Source organism: Gallus gallus, chromosome 14, assembly GCF_016699485.2.
Source record: "Gallus gallus isolate bGalGal1 chromosome 14, bGalGal1.mat.broiler.GRCg7b, whole genome shotgun sequence".
Lineage (NCBI taxonomy): Eukaryota > Metazoa > Chordata > Aves > Galliformes > Phasianidae > Gallus > Gallus gallus.
The window spans coordinates 9,407,571-9,422,701 of record NC_052545.1 but is presented as its reverse complement, the minus strand read 5'-3'; the positions used below and the strand labels follow the sequence as shown (position 1 = coordinate 9,422,701).

Here is a 15,131-nt window from a genome sequence, read left to right as displayed (position 1 = left end):
AGGAAGGGCGTTGAAATTAGATTATCTTTGAGGTCCCTTCCAACCCAAGCCATTCTGTGATACTATGATTACCACTCCCCCCCAGGTTAGCTCTCCTCAACCCTCACCTGCTCAAGTGCTGCCATGGCCAGGGCTCACCACATTCCAGCTCTTCGGAGCACAGCAGCCGCCCAACAACGCATCCTCCTGGGGCTGGGTGCTGCCTCTGCCATCGCCCCAAGGAGCTCCTACACTTCTGGAGCCAAGTGCATCTCTTCATGCAGGGCCCCCATATGTGTGGTGCCATGCATTAGCAGACCATCCTTGACCTACAGCTCTTCTGCTCCCTCTGTTCAGGAGCATCATGACTCACACTGAATGTATTTCTTATAAGTTAATTGCCTCCGTCCTTTTCATTAATTAAATTAAACTGGGAACATCAAGTCTATACTGTCAGCCTTAGCTTCAGGCGTCTTCACCTTTAGATAATTTCTAACAACAAACGATGACTCAAAACATGTGGCTGTTAACACCTTTCAAATCAAATACAAAAAAAAAACAAAGATAAGCCTTATGCACAGGTAACACTTCTACCATTTAGCGAGGAATACAGATGAGAATGATTGCATTGTTCATTTTCATATCAACTGGCAGAAATTATCTTTATTAGAAAAATGAATTTTTCATATATTTACATTTTTTACATCATGTTATACTTGGCACATGTGTTTTCTCCAAATAGTTATATACATTTCGGTACACACAGACATTCGAGTCTCCCATTCCCTTAATGTTTTTCTACATATTTAACAAAAATGAAGAACACAATACAATTCTGTATGACAACCATAATCATTATATATTTCTCTATCATAAAAAGTTTGAAGCAAACATTTGTTTTAGATATGTTTCAAAATATTTATACAGTATTAGCACTCAGTCATGCACTGGGTTGAAAGGTGGGTGGGGAGAACTGCTGTGAGAGGGTAGGCGTAACGCAGGAGAGGTGCGCGACTCCCAGCTCCTTTGGGGTGCACTGTGTGCTGCTGGGGAGATCCTACTACAACCAGGGCTTTAAAGGCATGGACAGATGGGTGCAGGGGTAGCCGGGTGTATGTGTGTGTCTGTAGCGTGGCAGTTTAAATTGTCTGTGCAGACACCTGCGTATTAAAATTCATTTCCGTTTGCTAACCCTATCTAATGGAACAGGCAGTAATTGGAATGTCAAAACTAGTTTTAGTTATTCTCTTTTTTCCCCAAAAAACCTTTCCTTTTGAACCATCCACTGCACTACGAATTTTATCGCGAAATTCCGGATTCTGTAAAAAAAAAAAGAATTATTTCATCCTTTATTCCACTTCCAAGATACTTTTATTTCTACTCTAAGTTCACGATTAATTTCCCCAGGTGCACAGAGGTCTTCACACCTCAGCTATTCTTTGCTAGCAACTGGAAATTTATGAAATTTACTTTGCAATACTACGCTCTTGAGGATGTTACGGTAAATGGCACTCAGTAGCAGAAGTGATAGGCTTTTTAATTTACTGTCTATGGAACCAAATGATTCCAGGATTTCTGGAAAGATGTCGTTTATGGAATGCAAATTTCATTAGCTGCAGTGTAGGTTACTGCTCTGTGCAACAAGATTGGTACACGTGGAGTCTCTTCCCCATCAGAATGAGAATACATTTCCCAAGTGTACAAAATAATTTATTTCTGAGCAAAAAACAAAGCTAATATTGTGAATTCTTTTCGAGACACACATGAAACTGACCCGAGGCCTTAGGATCAAAGGTTCAATACTAATTTTTGTTACATTTTTTTTTTTTTCAGAGTACAACTGCGAATAACTTCCAGTCAAACTAAAATAGCACATTACTGGAAAATGTTAATAAACGTTTGTAGAATCTTTGTCACAATGCTGAACTTTTCTCCTGCCCCTCATTCCTCAAAAAAAACCCCATACCTTTATACACATACATTTATATAAAGCTTACATACAGCTTGTAAATATATACATGTATGTATATAAGGAATAATCAGAACAACACAATACATTTACAATATTCAAGTAAATAGGTAAAAATATATATATTTTTAACTGCAAGCTGAAATTTTAAAATTCTTCTGGTGATTTTTGTTTAGCAGCACACAGAAATATTTGTGCTTCATCTAAGTCAGCAAAACATCTTTACAGAGGCTGAAACAAAGCATGAAATGCCCAGTTTAGTGTAAATTCAACTCTCATGAGTTAAAATTAACAGTATTAGCTCACAGGTGAAATGCTTCTGAGAGAACCTGGAATGTATGGGTGCAAATTTTGCATAAAAGTAGCATACTTAGATAAAAATCAGGTAGGAGTCTGCCTAACGGTAATGAATTCTGTTTGTACCTTCTGGTTTGCTCAGGGAAGACGCAAAATACACTGTGCATGTGGGTGTGAGGTGTGAAGACAGAGAGATCGAGCTGTTCTTCATCAGAGCAAAATGGATGTTCTGAAATGAATTAAGACTATTTTAAAATAGTATAGCTGATATAAAGTATAAATTGTAAACAGTTCTTATTAAAAATTGCACAAGTTTCCTTCCGAGCTGCACGCAATTTTATATGATGCAACTTCTCTACCTTTGCAATGAGAGGTTTGGTTTTGGTATTTTAACTCTGAGCACGACCCACACTAAGAATGTGCTCTCCCATCACACACTCACACATCTCTAAGTCAAAAAGTGTTTTGCCTATGGTAGGAATCCAGACCTAGGCTGGATAAAGACAAGATAATAAGAATTGTTCTTATTGCAGACAAAGGAGTTGGAACAAAGTCCTTCTCCAAGACACACTTGCAATGAGTCGTAGAGAAATGCTGACCATACGGAATTTTCTGCCTCCAGGTTGAAGTGGAAAAAATGACTAACTGTGCAACGCTCCCTTTGAAAAAAAAAAAGCTTAGGAATGACTTCAAATAAATGAATCCACAGCAATGTTTTTTTTGTCGTAAGTTTTGGTTAGAGCATTCTGAATTTAGGAAAGAAGCCAAATATCACCATCTCCAGGTATCTATCAGGCATCTACCTTCACGTCAGTAATAAAACGGCCAGAAGCCTATGCACCAGGAATTTACTGACAAGCACCACTGCTAAATACTGCCTCTGTACAAAACCCATTTTGAAAACTGCAGTCTGCATGGATGAATAGAAGGGCCTCCACTGATACACACACCCACTGATCCATCCTGGGAAATTTTGGGGTTTTAACTATCCTTCCTCAGCTACTGTAAATAATGTTTTTAATGACCAGGTTTGGGTCACATAAATTGACACAAACTTTTAACGTCAGAGCCAATAGGCCAATAGACTGTCTCTGGTCATTAATCCTCAAAATAGCACAAGATGACATGCCTACATATATGGAAATGTCAGCAAGCACCACTTCCAGCTCTTTTAGAGAGAAACTCTCACTTATTTTCACATCCTGGCATTCCTGATCCCCAGCAAGTCTCTTAGCCTCTTAAGCAACAGGCATCAAACACTACAATAAATGCTGCTAGGAAACTGGTGGCTTTAGGAGGCTTGGAAAGGAGAGTAGAGAATCATTTAAAATAAAGCACGGCTGGAATGTGCCCCACATTTGGGAGATTACTCACATATGACTGGGTGGAAAAGGGTATGCACGCACACGTGTTTATACTGTATATATATTTAGGTCAAAAACTATTAATAAACAGCTTTCTTCTGGTATTTGGTAATTAAAATATCAGGCTTGTATCATTCAAAATAGTGCAACCTACATAGCAATATACAGGAAAATTACACGCATTGTTCCTATTACCATTGATATGCTTTGGCACATCAAGATGACAGGATATCCATTTCCATAGGATTAACCGTTTGCATATTTAATTGTATTCTTTGGCCCATTTTCCTGTGAAACCTCGTATGACAATATAAAGACTTTGGCTTAAAAAACAAAAAGAAATAAGAAACTCTCTTTTTTTTTTTTTTTCAGTGATTTATGAACTCCAGCAGGATTCAAGTCACCTTCATTAAAAATTAGCTTCTAGAAACCACTCTCTGCTGCCCATCACAGACCATTCACTAGTGTGGGTAACTGTGAACCTCCAATTTCCTTCCTTTTTTTTCATTTTGAACATAATTTACACTTCAAATATTGACCAACACATACTCCAAATTCTTTTCTTGACTCCTCCAACATTGTTCCATCAATGAACAAGAGAAGTCTCCAAAGTGGAGGGCACAGGAACCTCGTGAGGGCCTTCAATTGCAGAACTACAAGTCCAAATACAGTAAGAAGCAGAAGCCAAAATATATTTCCAAACTGTGTTTTGCCATTAAGTGCCATTATAAAACAGGCTTAATGAATTATTCTCAGTCTAAAGAATCCTGCAGTGATGATAAACACAAATCTCTTCAAAAAGGCTATTCTTATGTACGGCAAGGTACAATATTTAAATTAAAAATGTATGATCATAATTCAGTTGGTCAGAAAAACATATCATTTCTTCTAATAGTTCTAGAAGTGCAAAACAAGACATTCTCCATTAAAATTTCATATCACTAGAAATATTACCATTTGCCCACATTAAAGCTCAGGACCATTTGTGAGGAGTGAGGAAACCTTCATTAATTCCCAGGCAAACTATCACCTCACTTGGAACTTTACAGTGCACTGAATAAGTATCATAATATTTACTGGTATGTATTTTCACAGTTTTAGAACGTGCACATGGAAATATAATTTTTGAAATATCAGTGAAAACAAATACTAATTACAAAAGGGAAAGGATGGAACATCTAAGAGTATAACTGCTGATCACCACTACTTTTAAAGAGCTGGAGAGTCAAAAATCATCTCTCTTTTAAATACGTAGTACTCTATTCAGTGTGGTTAGCTGCTAATAAAGATATTGCATGACAACGTTACACCATAGTTATATTCTCTACTAATTTAATACAGGTAAAGAATTGAGGAAAAGGAGTAAAATACTTAAGTGCAAAACAATAAAAGCCTGGTAAATATTGAGGTAACTTAATTTTACTTCTGTTATTTCTGGTTCTTAAATTATAGATATGACAAAATCATCACATAATCAGCAGCAGATTCTTACAGCTGTTTAGACTGGCATTCATTTTAAGAACAGTTTTAACCAGGGTAGGTACATCCTGCAGGATGTAACCAAAGAGCTCGCAAACCTGCAAAGACAACAGAGTGCATTCTCGCTGCATTGCAGGGAGATGCACACTTGTAATCATGACTTCCAAAGAGTGCATATTCTTAAAGTACGCTGTATGCAGGTCTAGTGAAGAAGGGCAAAAAATTAAATTAAATGAAAAGCTTGATTTGATTGAGGGTCTTATTTACAAGCAGTGCAATAACCCCTCCTCCCTCCCCCCCCCCAGCAGAGCAGAGAGAAGCAAGGCAGCATTTCTGCTCCCACTGAAAAGAGGAGCAGACACCAGTGAACGCAAACAACCACCTCTACACCCCACAGACATTGCTGCTACACTGCAATGAAGGCGAACAGGTGGAAATGGGATTAATTTCACAATGACAGCTGAGTGTCAACAAGAATTTTACACTACGTACAATATGTGCACATGAGACAGAGAAGTCGGCACGATCAGAACGATGGAAGAGACAGGATGGTCTTGAGGCTACTCTTGTGTAACTTAACCAGAGCTCTGCAGGAGACTTCAGCCAGAACAGGTGGAGTCTTTCCTATACATAACCTTTATCTGTCTGTATTTGCATTTACATCCACAAATAAGTACACAGCGGGGATTAAATTGTGCTCCCTCCTATTGGCAATCACTACTAGCATTTTGCTAGCATTTTGCTGAAGTTTAAGCAAGGTGGTACAGGCTGAACTGAGCAGGAAAATGGCTCATACCGTAAGGTCATGCTTTGAAAGGCCTTTACACACTTTCAGAAGATCCTTCAGCACTAATTCAAAGGTTCCACTCTCAATAGGAAAAAGGTTTAGATTAAAAAATTAACATCAGTAAAACAAGCAAATTAAGCATGTCACCAGAAGACTGTTTTTGTGTTGTAAACTAGATTGCCCTATGTAGGAAATACACCTACTTCAGAAGGATATTTGAGCTAAAATAGAGCTAGAGCTGGGAAAGGCAAAGTTTAGCAAGTGGATTCATGACACTCCATTTTGACAGAAGCACAGAATGTGATGATTAACACTTAACACAAACTACCCAAGCCACACAATGGATGCTGTTCTCTTTTAACTAAGAGGACTTTATAATAAAATATCTGTTCTCACTAGGTTTCATATATAACATGTTAAATTCAAAGTAAAACAACAAAAAAGATCCACCTCTTTAATTCTTCCTAAATCCAACCTGACTCTAAGAGCTGTATCATAAATCCTGTTCTGTTCTATCTTGGTGAACCCAGCGAGGGAAGGAATAGCACTAAAGTCTTCCCCATCACTGTATCTTAAGATGCATATGCTACAGAGAAGAAATATAAAAATAGCAACTTATTCTACAGGGAAGAGATGCTAACACTTTTATTTCATGCTGATTAGTCACAGGGTATAAAGAAAATGGTGATACTGTTTAGTACTGGAAGTACTGCAGAATCCACAACAGACAGGTGCAACTTTAGCAGATACTGAGTAAGCACGGGGATCTATATGATCTGCAAGGTGTAAACTGGCACTCACAGATTCGACTGAGCAGATTTTGAGGCTGGGATAAGTAGTCCATTACTCTACTAAGCACGCCTAACTGAGATCTCTAATTAGGCACCCATGCTTCCTAAAATGTCTGCAGAGAGAGATAAATGCTTTCAGGATACATCACCAACTCAACTGCTTCCAAGCCTCCAGTGCTCTGACTGCCATCAGGAGGGAGCTTTCTCTCTCCTTCTCTCCCTATGCTGGCAACACAAAGAGCTTAGCCTTCCAGCAGAGAAACCCAAACACTGCACACCTCTAGCTTTTGCTACCTTTGGAAATATGTAAAAAAATTTGTTTTCATCAGGAAAAAAAAAAAGTACCAACTAATTTCCCTTAACTTTATCGTGAGCCTTATTTTAACTAAGTGCTCCTGAAAGACCACAAAGAGAGAGACATGTTCATGAGATGCTGCCAAAACATGGTGAGCTGGCGGTGATTTGGATTCAGTGTGTCCACAGCACTCTTTTTCCTAACTGATCTTCTAAAATAGCAAAATAAAGAATTCTGTGCAAAAGCTGCCAAAACATTAAATGAAAATTTCCAGAAATACAAAGAACTCTTAATTTCCTTAATTTTATCTTATATATTAAAGTATCTTATTTCCATGCTTTTAAGTTAGTGGGTGGCTACACTGCTCTACAAAACACAAGCAGAACACAAAATTCATTTGAAAGGAAAAGGAAAATGTACTGTGGTGAAAAGGGGAAGACAAAAACATGAAGAAATTCTACAATGTCTTTAAAAGAGGAAAAAAGCAAGAGGCAGGAATGTCTACATAGCTGTTTTTACCTCCATGTACCTACTCCATTCCTCAGCAATTCAATATCCTGCCTCCATAAAAGTTGTCGTCCAGGAGCAGTGTAACACTACGGGACATGCTACCAAGAATGGCCCATATCATTTACAGCCTGATTCAGTTCCAGCTGGAGTCACGGGAAATCTTGGTGATAGGAATGACCAACAATCTGCTAGAGCTGTAATCAGGAAAATGTAACAAGTCACCAGCACCATCCAGAAAGGTACAGAAAGGATGGCCACTTATGCAGGAAGATTCTTTTCTCCTCTTCAAGTATAGCAGCAGCTAGAGTGAGAGAGAGGGAAATACAGAAAGTCTTGATCTCAATTTAATTGAAAGTCAGTGCAAATATATCAACAAAGCTCAGGCAATATTCAGAGTTCCATATGCCCTACAGCTGAGCCTCACAAGCTGTGGCTTGTGGCTCTACTGTTGAAGCTTTTCCTTCAACTTCTCAGCTTCTTCTTCTTTACAAGTATACATCAGCAACCACACTAGCTACTCAGCTAAAACCCTGCACTTTAGCCTTTTCTTCCCCCTTCATTCAGTCACATAACATGCCAAGCATCAAAACCGCAAATGCATGCATGATTCTTATCCCTCTACTTTCAGTATCCATTTTTTTTTATCTTTCTTTTTCTTTTAAGGCAGCATAGTTTATTCCCATGTGAACAACTGCTGTGCAACATAATTAAGTCTTCCCTCTGTCTCTTTAAATTTGGTTTGGTGTGGCTTTGTATTTCACATTCGTAGATGACCAATCTCTACACTCACCAGAAATCTTCTCAAATCAGAAAAAGCAAACACTGCAGTATATTTCTTTTTGGCTAATTTGCCTGAACATTTCACAGAAGGATAAATCCACCTGGGTTTAGCATGTTTGCATTTGGATCTCAACAGTTTATTTAGAAAATGTTCTAAATGGGAACTTTTCTTTCCCAGAGTTTTATATACAGTACTTGTCTATATAGTGAAGCATGGGTGTCTAGTTGCAGATAAAGATGAAGTTACAAAAGATTTGGAGTGAGCAGCCAGTATTCTGAGTGCTTTTGGATGATGTGAAAGACAAGAGCCACCATGGAGTTTTATGATTCACTTGGTAAAATTCCCAGCAACTTGCATGGTAGTTTTTGGTGTGATACCAGCAAACAGACAATTTGCTGAAAAACACAGGTGGTTCAAAATAATTAAGGTCTTTTTTAAGCTACTGTGATTTAGACAGGAAATTAAAATTTGCCTCAACTATTTTAATTACACGCATTACAACAATACTTGTGTCTTTAGTGCATTTTCCTTCCTATGGACCTAAGATGAACAGGGTACACGTGTATACATATGGGAAAGAGGTTTTGACTGTGAGAAGTAGTGCTCATCCCATCCATAAACATCCTAGCCCTGCTTGGTTTGTACAGCTATTCCTGAGATAGAATCTCTGTAAGGACAGTCAAGGATCTTCTTTTTATAAAAACCAGAGCCAGCAAGAAGCCAGAAAGCATATCATGTGAATCAGGGCCAATAATTGCAACCAAATGTTGAACAAGAAATACTCAAAAGATATTTGCTCTGGACAGAGTGCAGATGCCCATAGATATGCTTTCTGAACATAAATATAACAAGGTATGCTGAGATTTTTGGAAGCTGGGAAGGGATTTGGAAAACCCAAATCCCATTGCATTTCATTCCTTTAAAAATATCATCCTTCACCATTACAACCAAAGTACAAATACATTTGTAAATATCAAAAATTCATTGTGGACCATTTAGTAGTTAAAGACAGCTCAAATCTGCTTAATAAAAGAACTGTCAACAAAAATTCAATAAGCCATGTTTTGTCTATCACTATGTGTCATTTATATTACCTCCCATTTGCAGCTCTCTTCTGAAGGATGCTACTCCAAACTAAACAACTGGCATACTGTACCTCTGACTTGCAGATATACAATTACAGCTGATGTAAATATGATTCTATTGAAAATAACTTTTGTTTAGGGAAAAGTCAGGGTAATATATACATTTCCCAATTCACAGTGGTAATGGTTTCCCCGTTCACTGATTTTCAGTGATATCTAGGGAATAATCTAAACTTCCTATATATGGACAAATAAATAAATAAAATCAGAGTGATTCTTAGACTAGTAGGACAGTGGGAGAGAACCACCTGTTGATGCTTTCTGCATTTAAATATATTAGCAATTTACTTCTTTAATACAATTTACAACTGTACATTCTACTCATGAAAGTCTTCCCCTTTTCCCTTCCACGCTCCCTTATGACTATAGGGAATGAGGAAGGGTGCATAGCACACATTTTGTTTCTGAAATATGCTGATTGATCTTCACTAGAAATAAAAGTCATATAAGAATTCAGCCTTGTAATGTGAATATTTTTGCATACCAGTGAATGATGATGTGTGCATATATACAATTTATAGGACAGATTTGATTGGAGAGATTAAAAAAAGAAAAAAAGGTCTAATGTTCAACAAATATGCATGATATTCCAGAAAGAAGAAAGCCCACAAAAGGCATTAATCCTTCACGGTGTATGCAAATAAATGGCATTGCATTCCTTGCTGATTACACTGAACATATGGCTGTTGGTGTTTGATACCATATTAACAGCTTTAGTAATACTAACATACAGTTAATTAGATGTCACTAACATCCTATGAACAAAGAACTATGGTGGGTTGGGATTTGGTTTGGGAAGTGAAGGAATAAAATAAATACTATACAGCCCTGAGTAGTCACCAGTAAGGGGCAAATGCAAACTTGCATACTTGTTAGGTCTCAAGGTTACTAATGAAGTCCACAACTCCACAATAAGTGACATATATTGATAGCTAAAAATATATACTCTGGATTAGGCAGCTGTGAATTTTTTGACAACATAACTGCAGACTTTTCAATGAACTTAGTTTCTAATGCCAAGTGCATGTGAAATATAAGAAAAGCATTTGTACATTAACCTTAACCAAAATTCACAGGGCTTCCTTTTGGTACACAGCAGTTCACATGTTTGGGCCTACAGTCTTCCCATTTATTTTCTGTCAGTCTACAGTGAACATACTAATTTTGTGCTAACACACTGTATTTTGTTAATTAAGGTCCTGGGGTTTGGGTTGGATTCTTTTTTTTGTTTGTTTTTAGGGTTTCTTTTCTTTCAAAATGATTATGAAGCTGAAATATATATTTGAAAGCTTAGCTTTCTGTTCTCTTTTAAAGAGTCTTATTTTTGTAACTTAGCAAATGCATTCCTAATTCTTTTTGTCTGTGTCATACTACATGCATACCATATTGCTTATCAGGTACTAGAAAATCATTAAACATTTCTAAGGACAAAAGTACATTGAATGATACTTAGCAACAGAAATTAGAATAACCAAAATTATAAAATAATCAGATACAAAATAGCATAGTTGCCAACATATATTGGGGCTATTTCAGTACAGCTTGCCATTTATATAAAGCATACATAAATGGCTGTTTTTTCTCCTTTTCGACAAGACATATTTTAAAAAGATGGTTGAGAGCATACTAAGTTTATCTATTCATGTACAAAAGTACACTGAGAAAGGGAGAGGTTTACATATCATTTACTATAGCAGGATACTGTTGAAGGAAATATTCTCCCTCTAAGATGGTGGCAACTATTTTTCCCTATAGATAAGTGTTCATGGAAAATTTAAACATCTGATTCAATGCTAGGCATTTTCTTATACACACGTCTATTGCTACAGGAATTTAAAACCCTTGGAGTTGAGTACACACTATTCCTATTTGCAACATAAGGCAAAACATGCTCTGAAATGTACATGTCATTATGGATCCGACCATCCCTGGAACAGTATGATGCTGTAGACTTTATGGATGACCTGAAATAATTATCATTTCTTCCTCTGGATGGTAACGAATATTTATAAAGATCAGCTGGATTTCGCCTAAGAGATAAGTGCTGGTCATCACGATACGAGTGCAGAAAGGGATTATCTTCTGAGTGAACAGGATACAGGGACTTGCTCCTCTTACTGTCCTCTAGAGCATGAGTTAAAAGTGAGGCTTTGTTGCTCAACAGTTTGCTTGAGGGAACACTAAACATGCTTGCATATGGACTACTTTGGAGAAACTTCTCTTTATCTTTCAAGCTTATACTACGAGAAGGTCTTCCAAGATCAATTTCCCTGGACTTATCAGCAATATTATCAAAAGAATGTTGCCTGCTAATCCTCAACTTGTTTTTTTTATGATATTGCAGAGCATTATTCTGTGACCAACTATGGCCATATATTTCTTCAGGAAGCGATAAGTTCGTTGTGTCCTGCAGCATCTGATCTTCCTCAATATCATAGAGGTTCCCCATCCGCAAGCATGCATCACATTTATAGGGAGATCTGCCTGAATAATGTCCCGCATAAGTGGGCAAATTGGAAAGACAGCTCCTACAGTGGGTAGAATTCTGTCTGTATCTATCATTCATGTCAACTAGGGAAGCATTTTTATCTTTTAAACTGTAGTGCTTTGCATAAAGTTTATACTGATCATTATTTGGAAGACTGTCTTCATTATGCAAGGGAGTCCTGTTAGCATGTTCTGCTTTCCTGTAGTTGTCATTGTGATCTTGATAAACATCAGGATACTCTATAGTTTCTGGAAGGACAATGTTTTCGATGTACTGGGGTGTGTCCAAGCGGAATCCTGGCTCCTTATCAGCATCAATTGTGTAGATCTTATCCCGTGGAGAGCTCTGTTTGGTTTTCAGATATGTCAGTTCCACTTCACTACAGTCTTTTGGGTATTTTGATGCTACTGTTCTTTTTTTAAAATTGTCCTTGGTTTTGTGGTGCTTATTGTTGTTTTCAGGTTCCATATGGCAAGTAGCTCGGCTTGATGTCTCTGATACATCTGAATGGACAATCTCTTCAGGAAGATATCTTTGGCTTTTCACTGAAAGCTGCCGGTTTTCTTCTGACCCGTTTTCCCTCTGGGAACCTTGACCTTGACGTACAGATTCTTGACGTAAAGATTCAACAGATTTCCTCCAAAGTTGCCTGGGTCTGGAGTTCACTTTTGCTTCTGTTGTTACTGCAACCTCTACCGTATTTGGGTTGGACTCATTCAGTGTGAGAGGATGCTGACCTTGGAAAACATAGTTGTTAAGATTGTCCTTGTGTCGATTGCCAGGAAGTGTCTGCAGTTCACTCATATTTTCACCAAAAAAGTTGTCTTTTGTCTGAAAGGATCTGTTATCAGAGAAGATCAAGTTTCCCTTATCCATGACCATGTCCATAATCAAGGAACCCCTCTGAATAAAATCAGCTGTTCTTTTGGGGGAGTTAATTCTTGAAGGATTCATATTGGTCATATTTTTCGCTGTTCGTAGTAGTTTTAACATGTTGGTTTGGGAATTGGTCAAAGTAAAGTCAGGAGACTTCTTTTTTTCTTCAATGTGTACTCCATGAATGCAGCTGTAAATACCCTGTAATAAAAATTATATAAAACAAATTACATTACTAGATGTAAATTTTAAATACTTTCATTCCAATTTCATTGGCAATAAAACATTGCTTATCTAATGAGTAAAAGGTATATACCTATTCCTGTAGTATTTGTTTAGATCTAGATGGAAGAATAATTTCTGCCATAATCCACTGGCAATGTAAAGGAGAAGGATTGCCAGTATTTTATGAATCAGTAGTCTGTGTTGGCTTCCCATGCTTATTCCGGGCAACAGGATTATAAGGGACCTCAAAAGGTTCCCTAATACCATCACAAAATATAACTAACCTTCATTAATGGAAATTCTATTTTTCTAAAGCAATGATTAAATTACTGCTCTAAAAGAAGCCTGCAGTAAGGATACTGGAAATTATGGCACTCTTCAGCTCTTTCTAAGCCTGAAACTGAGTTCATCTGGGCCAAAGAGGCCCAAGTCCATCCAGTCTGTAACTCTTACGTGTTTAGTGGCTCTTGTGAGTTTGAATGATATTCTGAATCCTGTGAAATTTGCCTTTTCAATAAGTATTTTTCACCAGAGAAGAATGAGTTTCACACTGAAGCCCGAAGTATAAAATTCAAATTCAAAACATGAAGACTAGGCAATTATTAGGCAATCTCCAACAGGCTAGGGCAGAGTGTTTTAGTGAAGTTCCAATACAATCAAATTTACTCTAAAAGGTAATATAAATACTTTTTTTTTTTTTTTAAGAAATTAGGCTCTTTTTTTATCATTTTCTGTTCTCCTCAGCTATATACAAGCACCTGCAAAGTCCATTACCTAATGAAGTGCTACATTTAAAAAATTAAATAAGAAATATAGATTTGTCAAAAGGCTTGAGAACAGGCACCTACTTCCTTTATCTTACTGCTCATATAAATTATTTGGATATGTAAATCTGCTTTGGATTTGGTATTATTAAAAACTGTCTTACTGTCTAACCAAACACAAATTACACTTGTGTTTGACTCCTTCTCTTATGTAAGTTAGCTACCAAGAAAAGCCTACTTAAAAACTAGCCTAGTACTTTTATCACTTAAAATCTCCTTGTTTATGAAGTACACAAACCTGAGAGTTAACATCTGTCACTAATTTAGTGCTTATTTTGTTGGTTGTTAGGGTTTGTTTTTTTTGGGGGGGAGGGAGGGAGGAGGAAGTGTGAGTCTTCTTCTTGAATATAAGCAGCTCTGCCTTTCCTTCATCAAAATTTCCCTTAAATACATTACATTTTTAGCATTTGATTAACAATTATCCTGACATATGATAATTAATCTGGTAGAATAATCCATTGGAGAAAAGACTTCCCATGGAGTGCCAGAACATAATAAGGCCATTGATCACTTTGTCAGTGCTGTAAACAAGTATTTCAAATGTCTAAGTGGGAATACAAAGAAAAGTGATGTATTAGGGAGGCAGTGCTCATACTGTCAATTGCCTGAAGGGGTGAAATGCAAAGAATACTAACCCTGCTGATTGAGAACAATAATCCTGGTCTATCAGAGCAGATTCCAGTGAAGCAGAATCTAAGCTTCCAGTAAAATAAGTGCTCCCAGACAAAAGTTATCAAACTGAGCGCCATGGCTGCTGCAAGCATGTAAAACACTCCTGCCATGTTGTCAATATCCAGCTGGCTGCTCATGACTTCGTTCTTCTCATTGTGGCAAATACCAGTCAGCCACAGGGTTTCTAACTCTTCCATTTCCCCTAGGGAGAGCAAGGAGTCAAAACCATTAGGATGCAAAAAATTAATTGTCACAATATTAGAAAGTCTTTGCAAGCTGAAAAATACAGCACCTTTTAATGTCTCATTTGTGAAGCCTCATTTGTGAACCTTCTTAAAGACCTTACATTCCATGTGTCTACGTATGCGTATATGTAAACATCCACACATCCCTTATGTATTTGTGCACACCAGTCTCCTAATGCAGTCAGATGGTCTCGGATGTTAGAACACAGAAAATCCAATCAAAAAAGATTAAATGACAGATTTTGAAGATCAGCATACATGATAACAGCAAGGTTCAGCATTTGGCTGCCCTGGCCCACACTGGGCCATCGCTGCCGCAGTTATCAATCACATTTCCTCCCGTAGCTGGCTGTGTTTCACTAATACCTAAACTGATTCAGAGATTTTGTTTTCAATCGCTTCCT

General features: G+C 37.4%; 1 protein-coding gene across 5 annotated transcripts in view; it reads right to left on the bottom strand.

The window, feature by feature from the left end:
* Positions 1–610: 610 nt before the first annotated feature.
* Positions 611–15,131, bottom strand: part of GRIN2A (glutamate ionotropic receptor NMDA type subunit 2A) — a 160,918-nt gene continuing 146,397 nt past the window's right edge. For 3 of the 5 annotated variants that reach the window (XM_015294579.4, XM_025155258.3, XM_040647909.2), the window contains 2 exons: positions 14,446–14,684; positions 611–12,962 (listed from right to left, as the gene is read on the bottom strand). In XM_015294579.4, the coding sequence (XP_015150065.2) occupies positions 11,172–12,962; positions 14,446–14,684 (2,030 nt within the window). In that variant the 3' untranslated portion in view covers positions 611–11,171. The remainder of the gene's footprint in view (positions 12,963–14,445; positions 14,685–15,131) is intronic. The other 2 variants (XM_025155259.3, XM_025155260.3) reach the window with 2 other exon arrangements.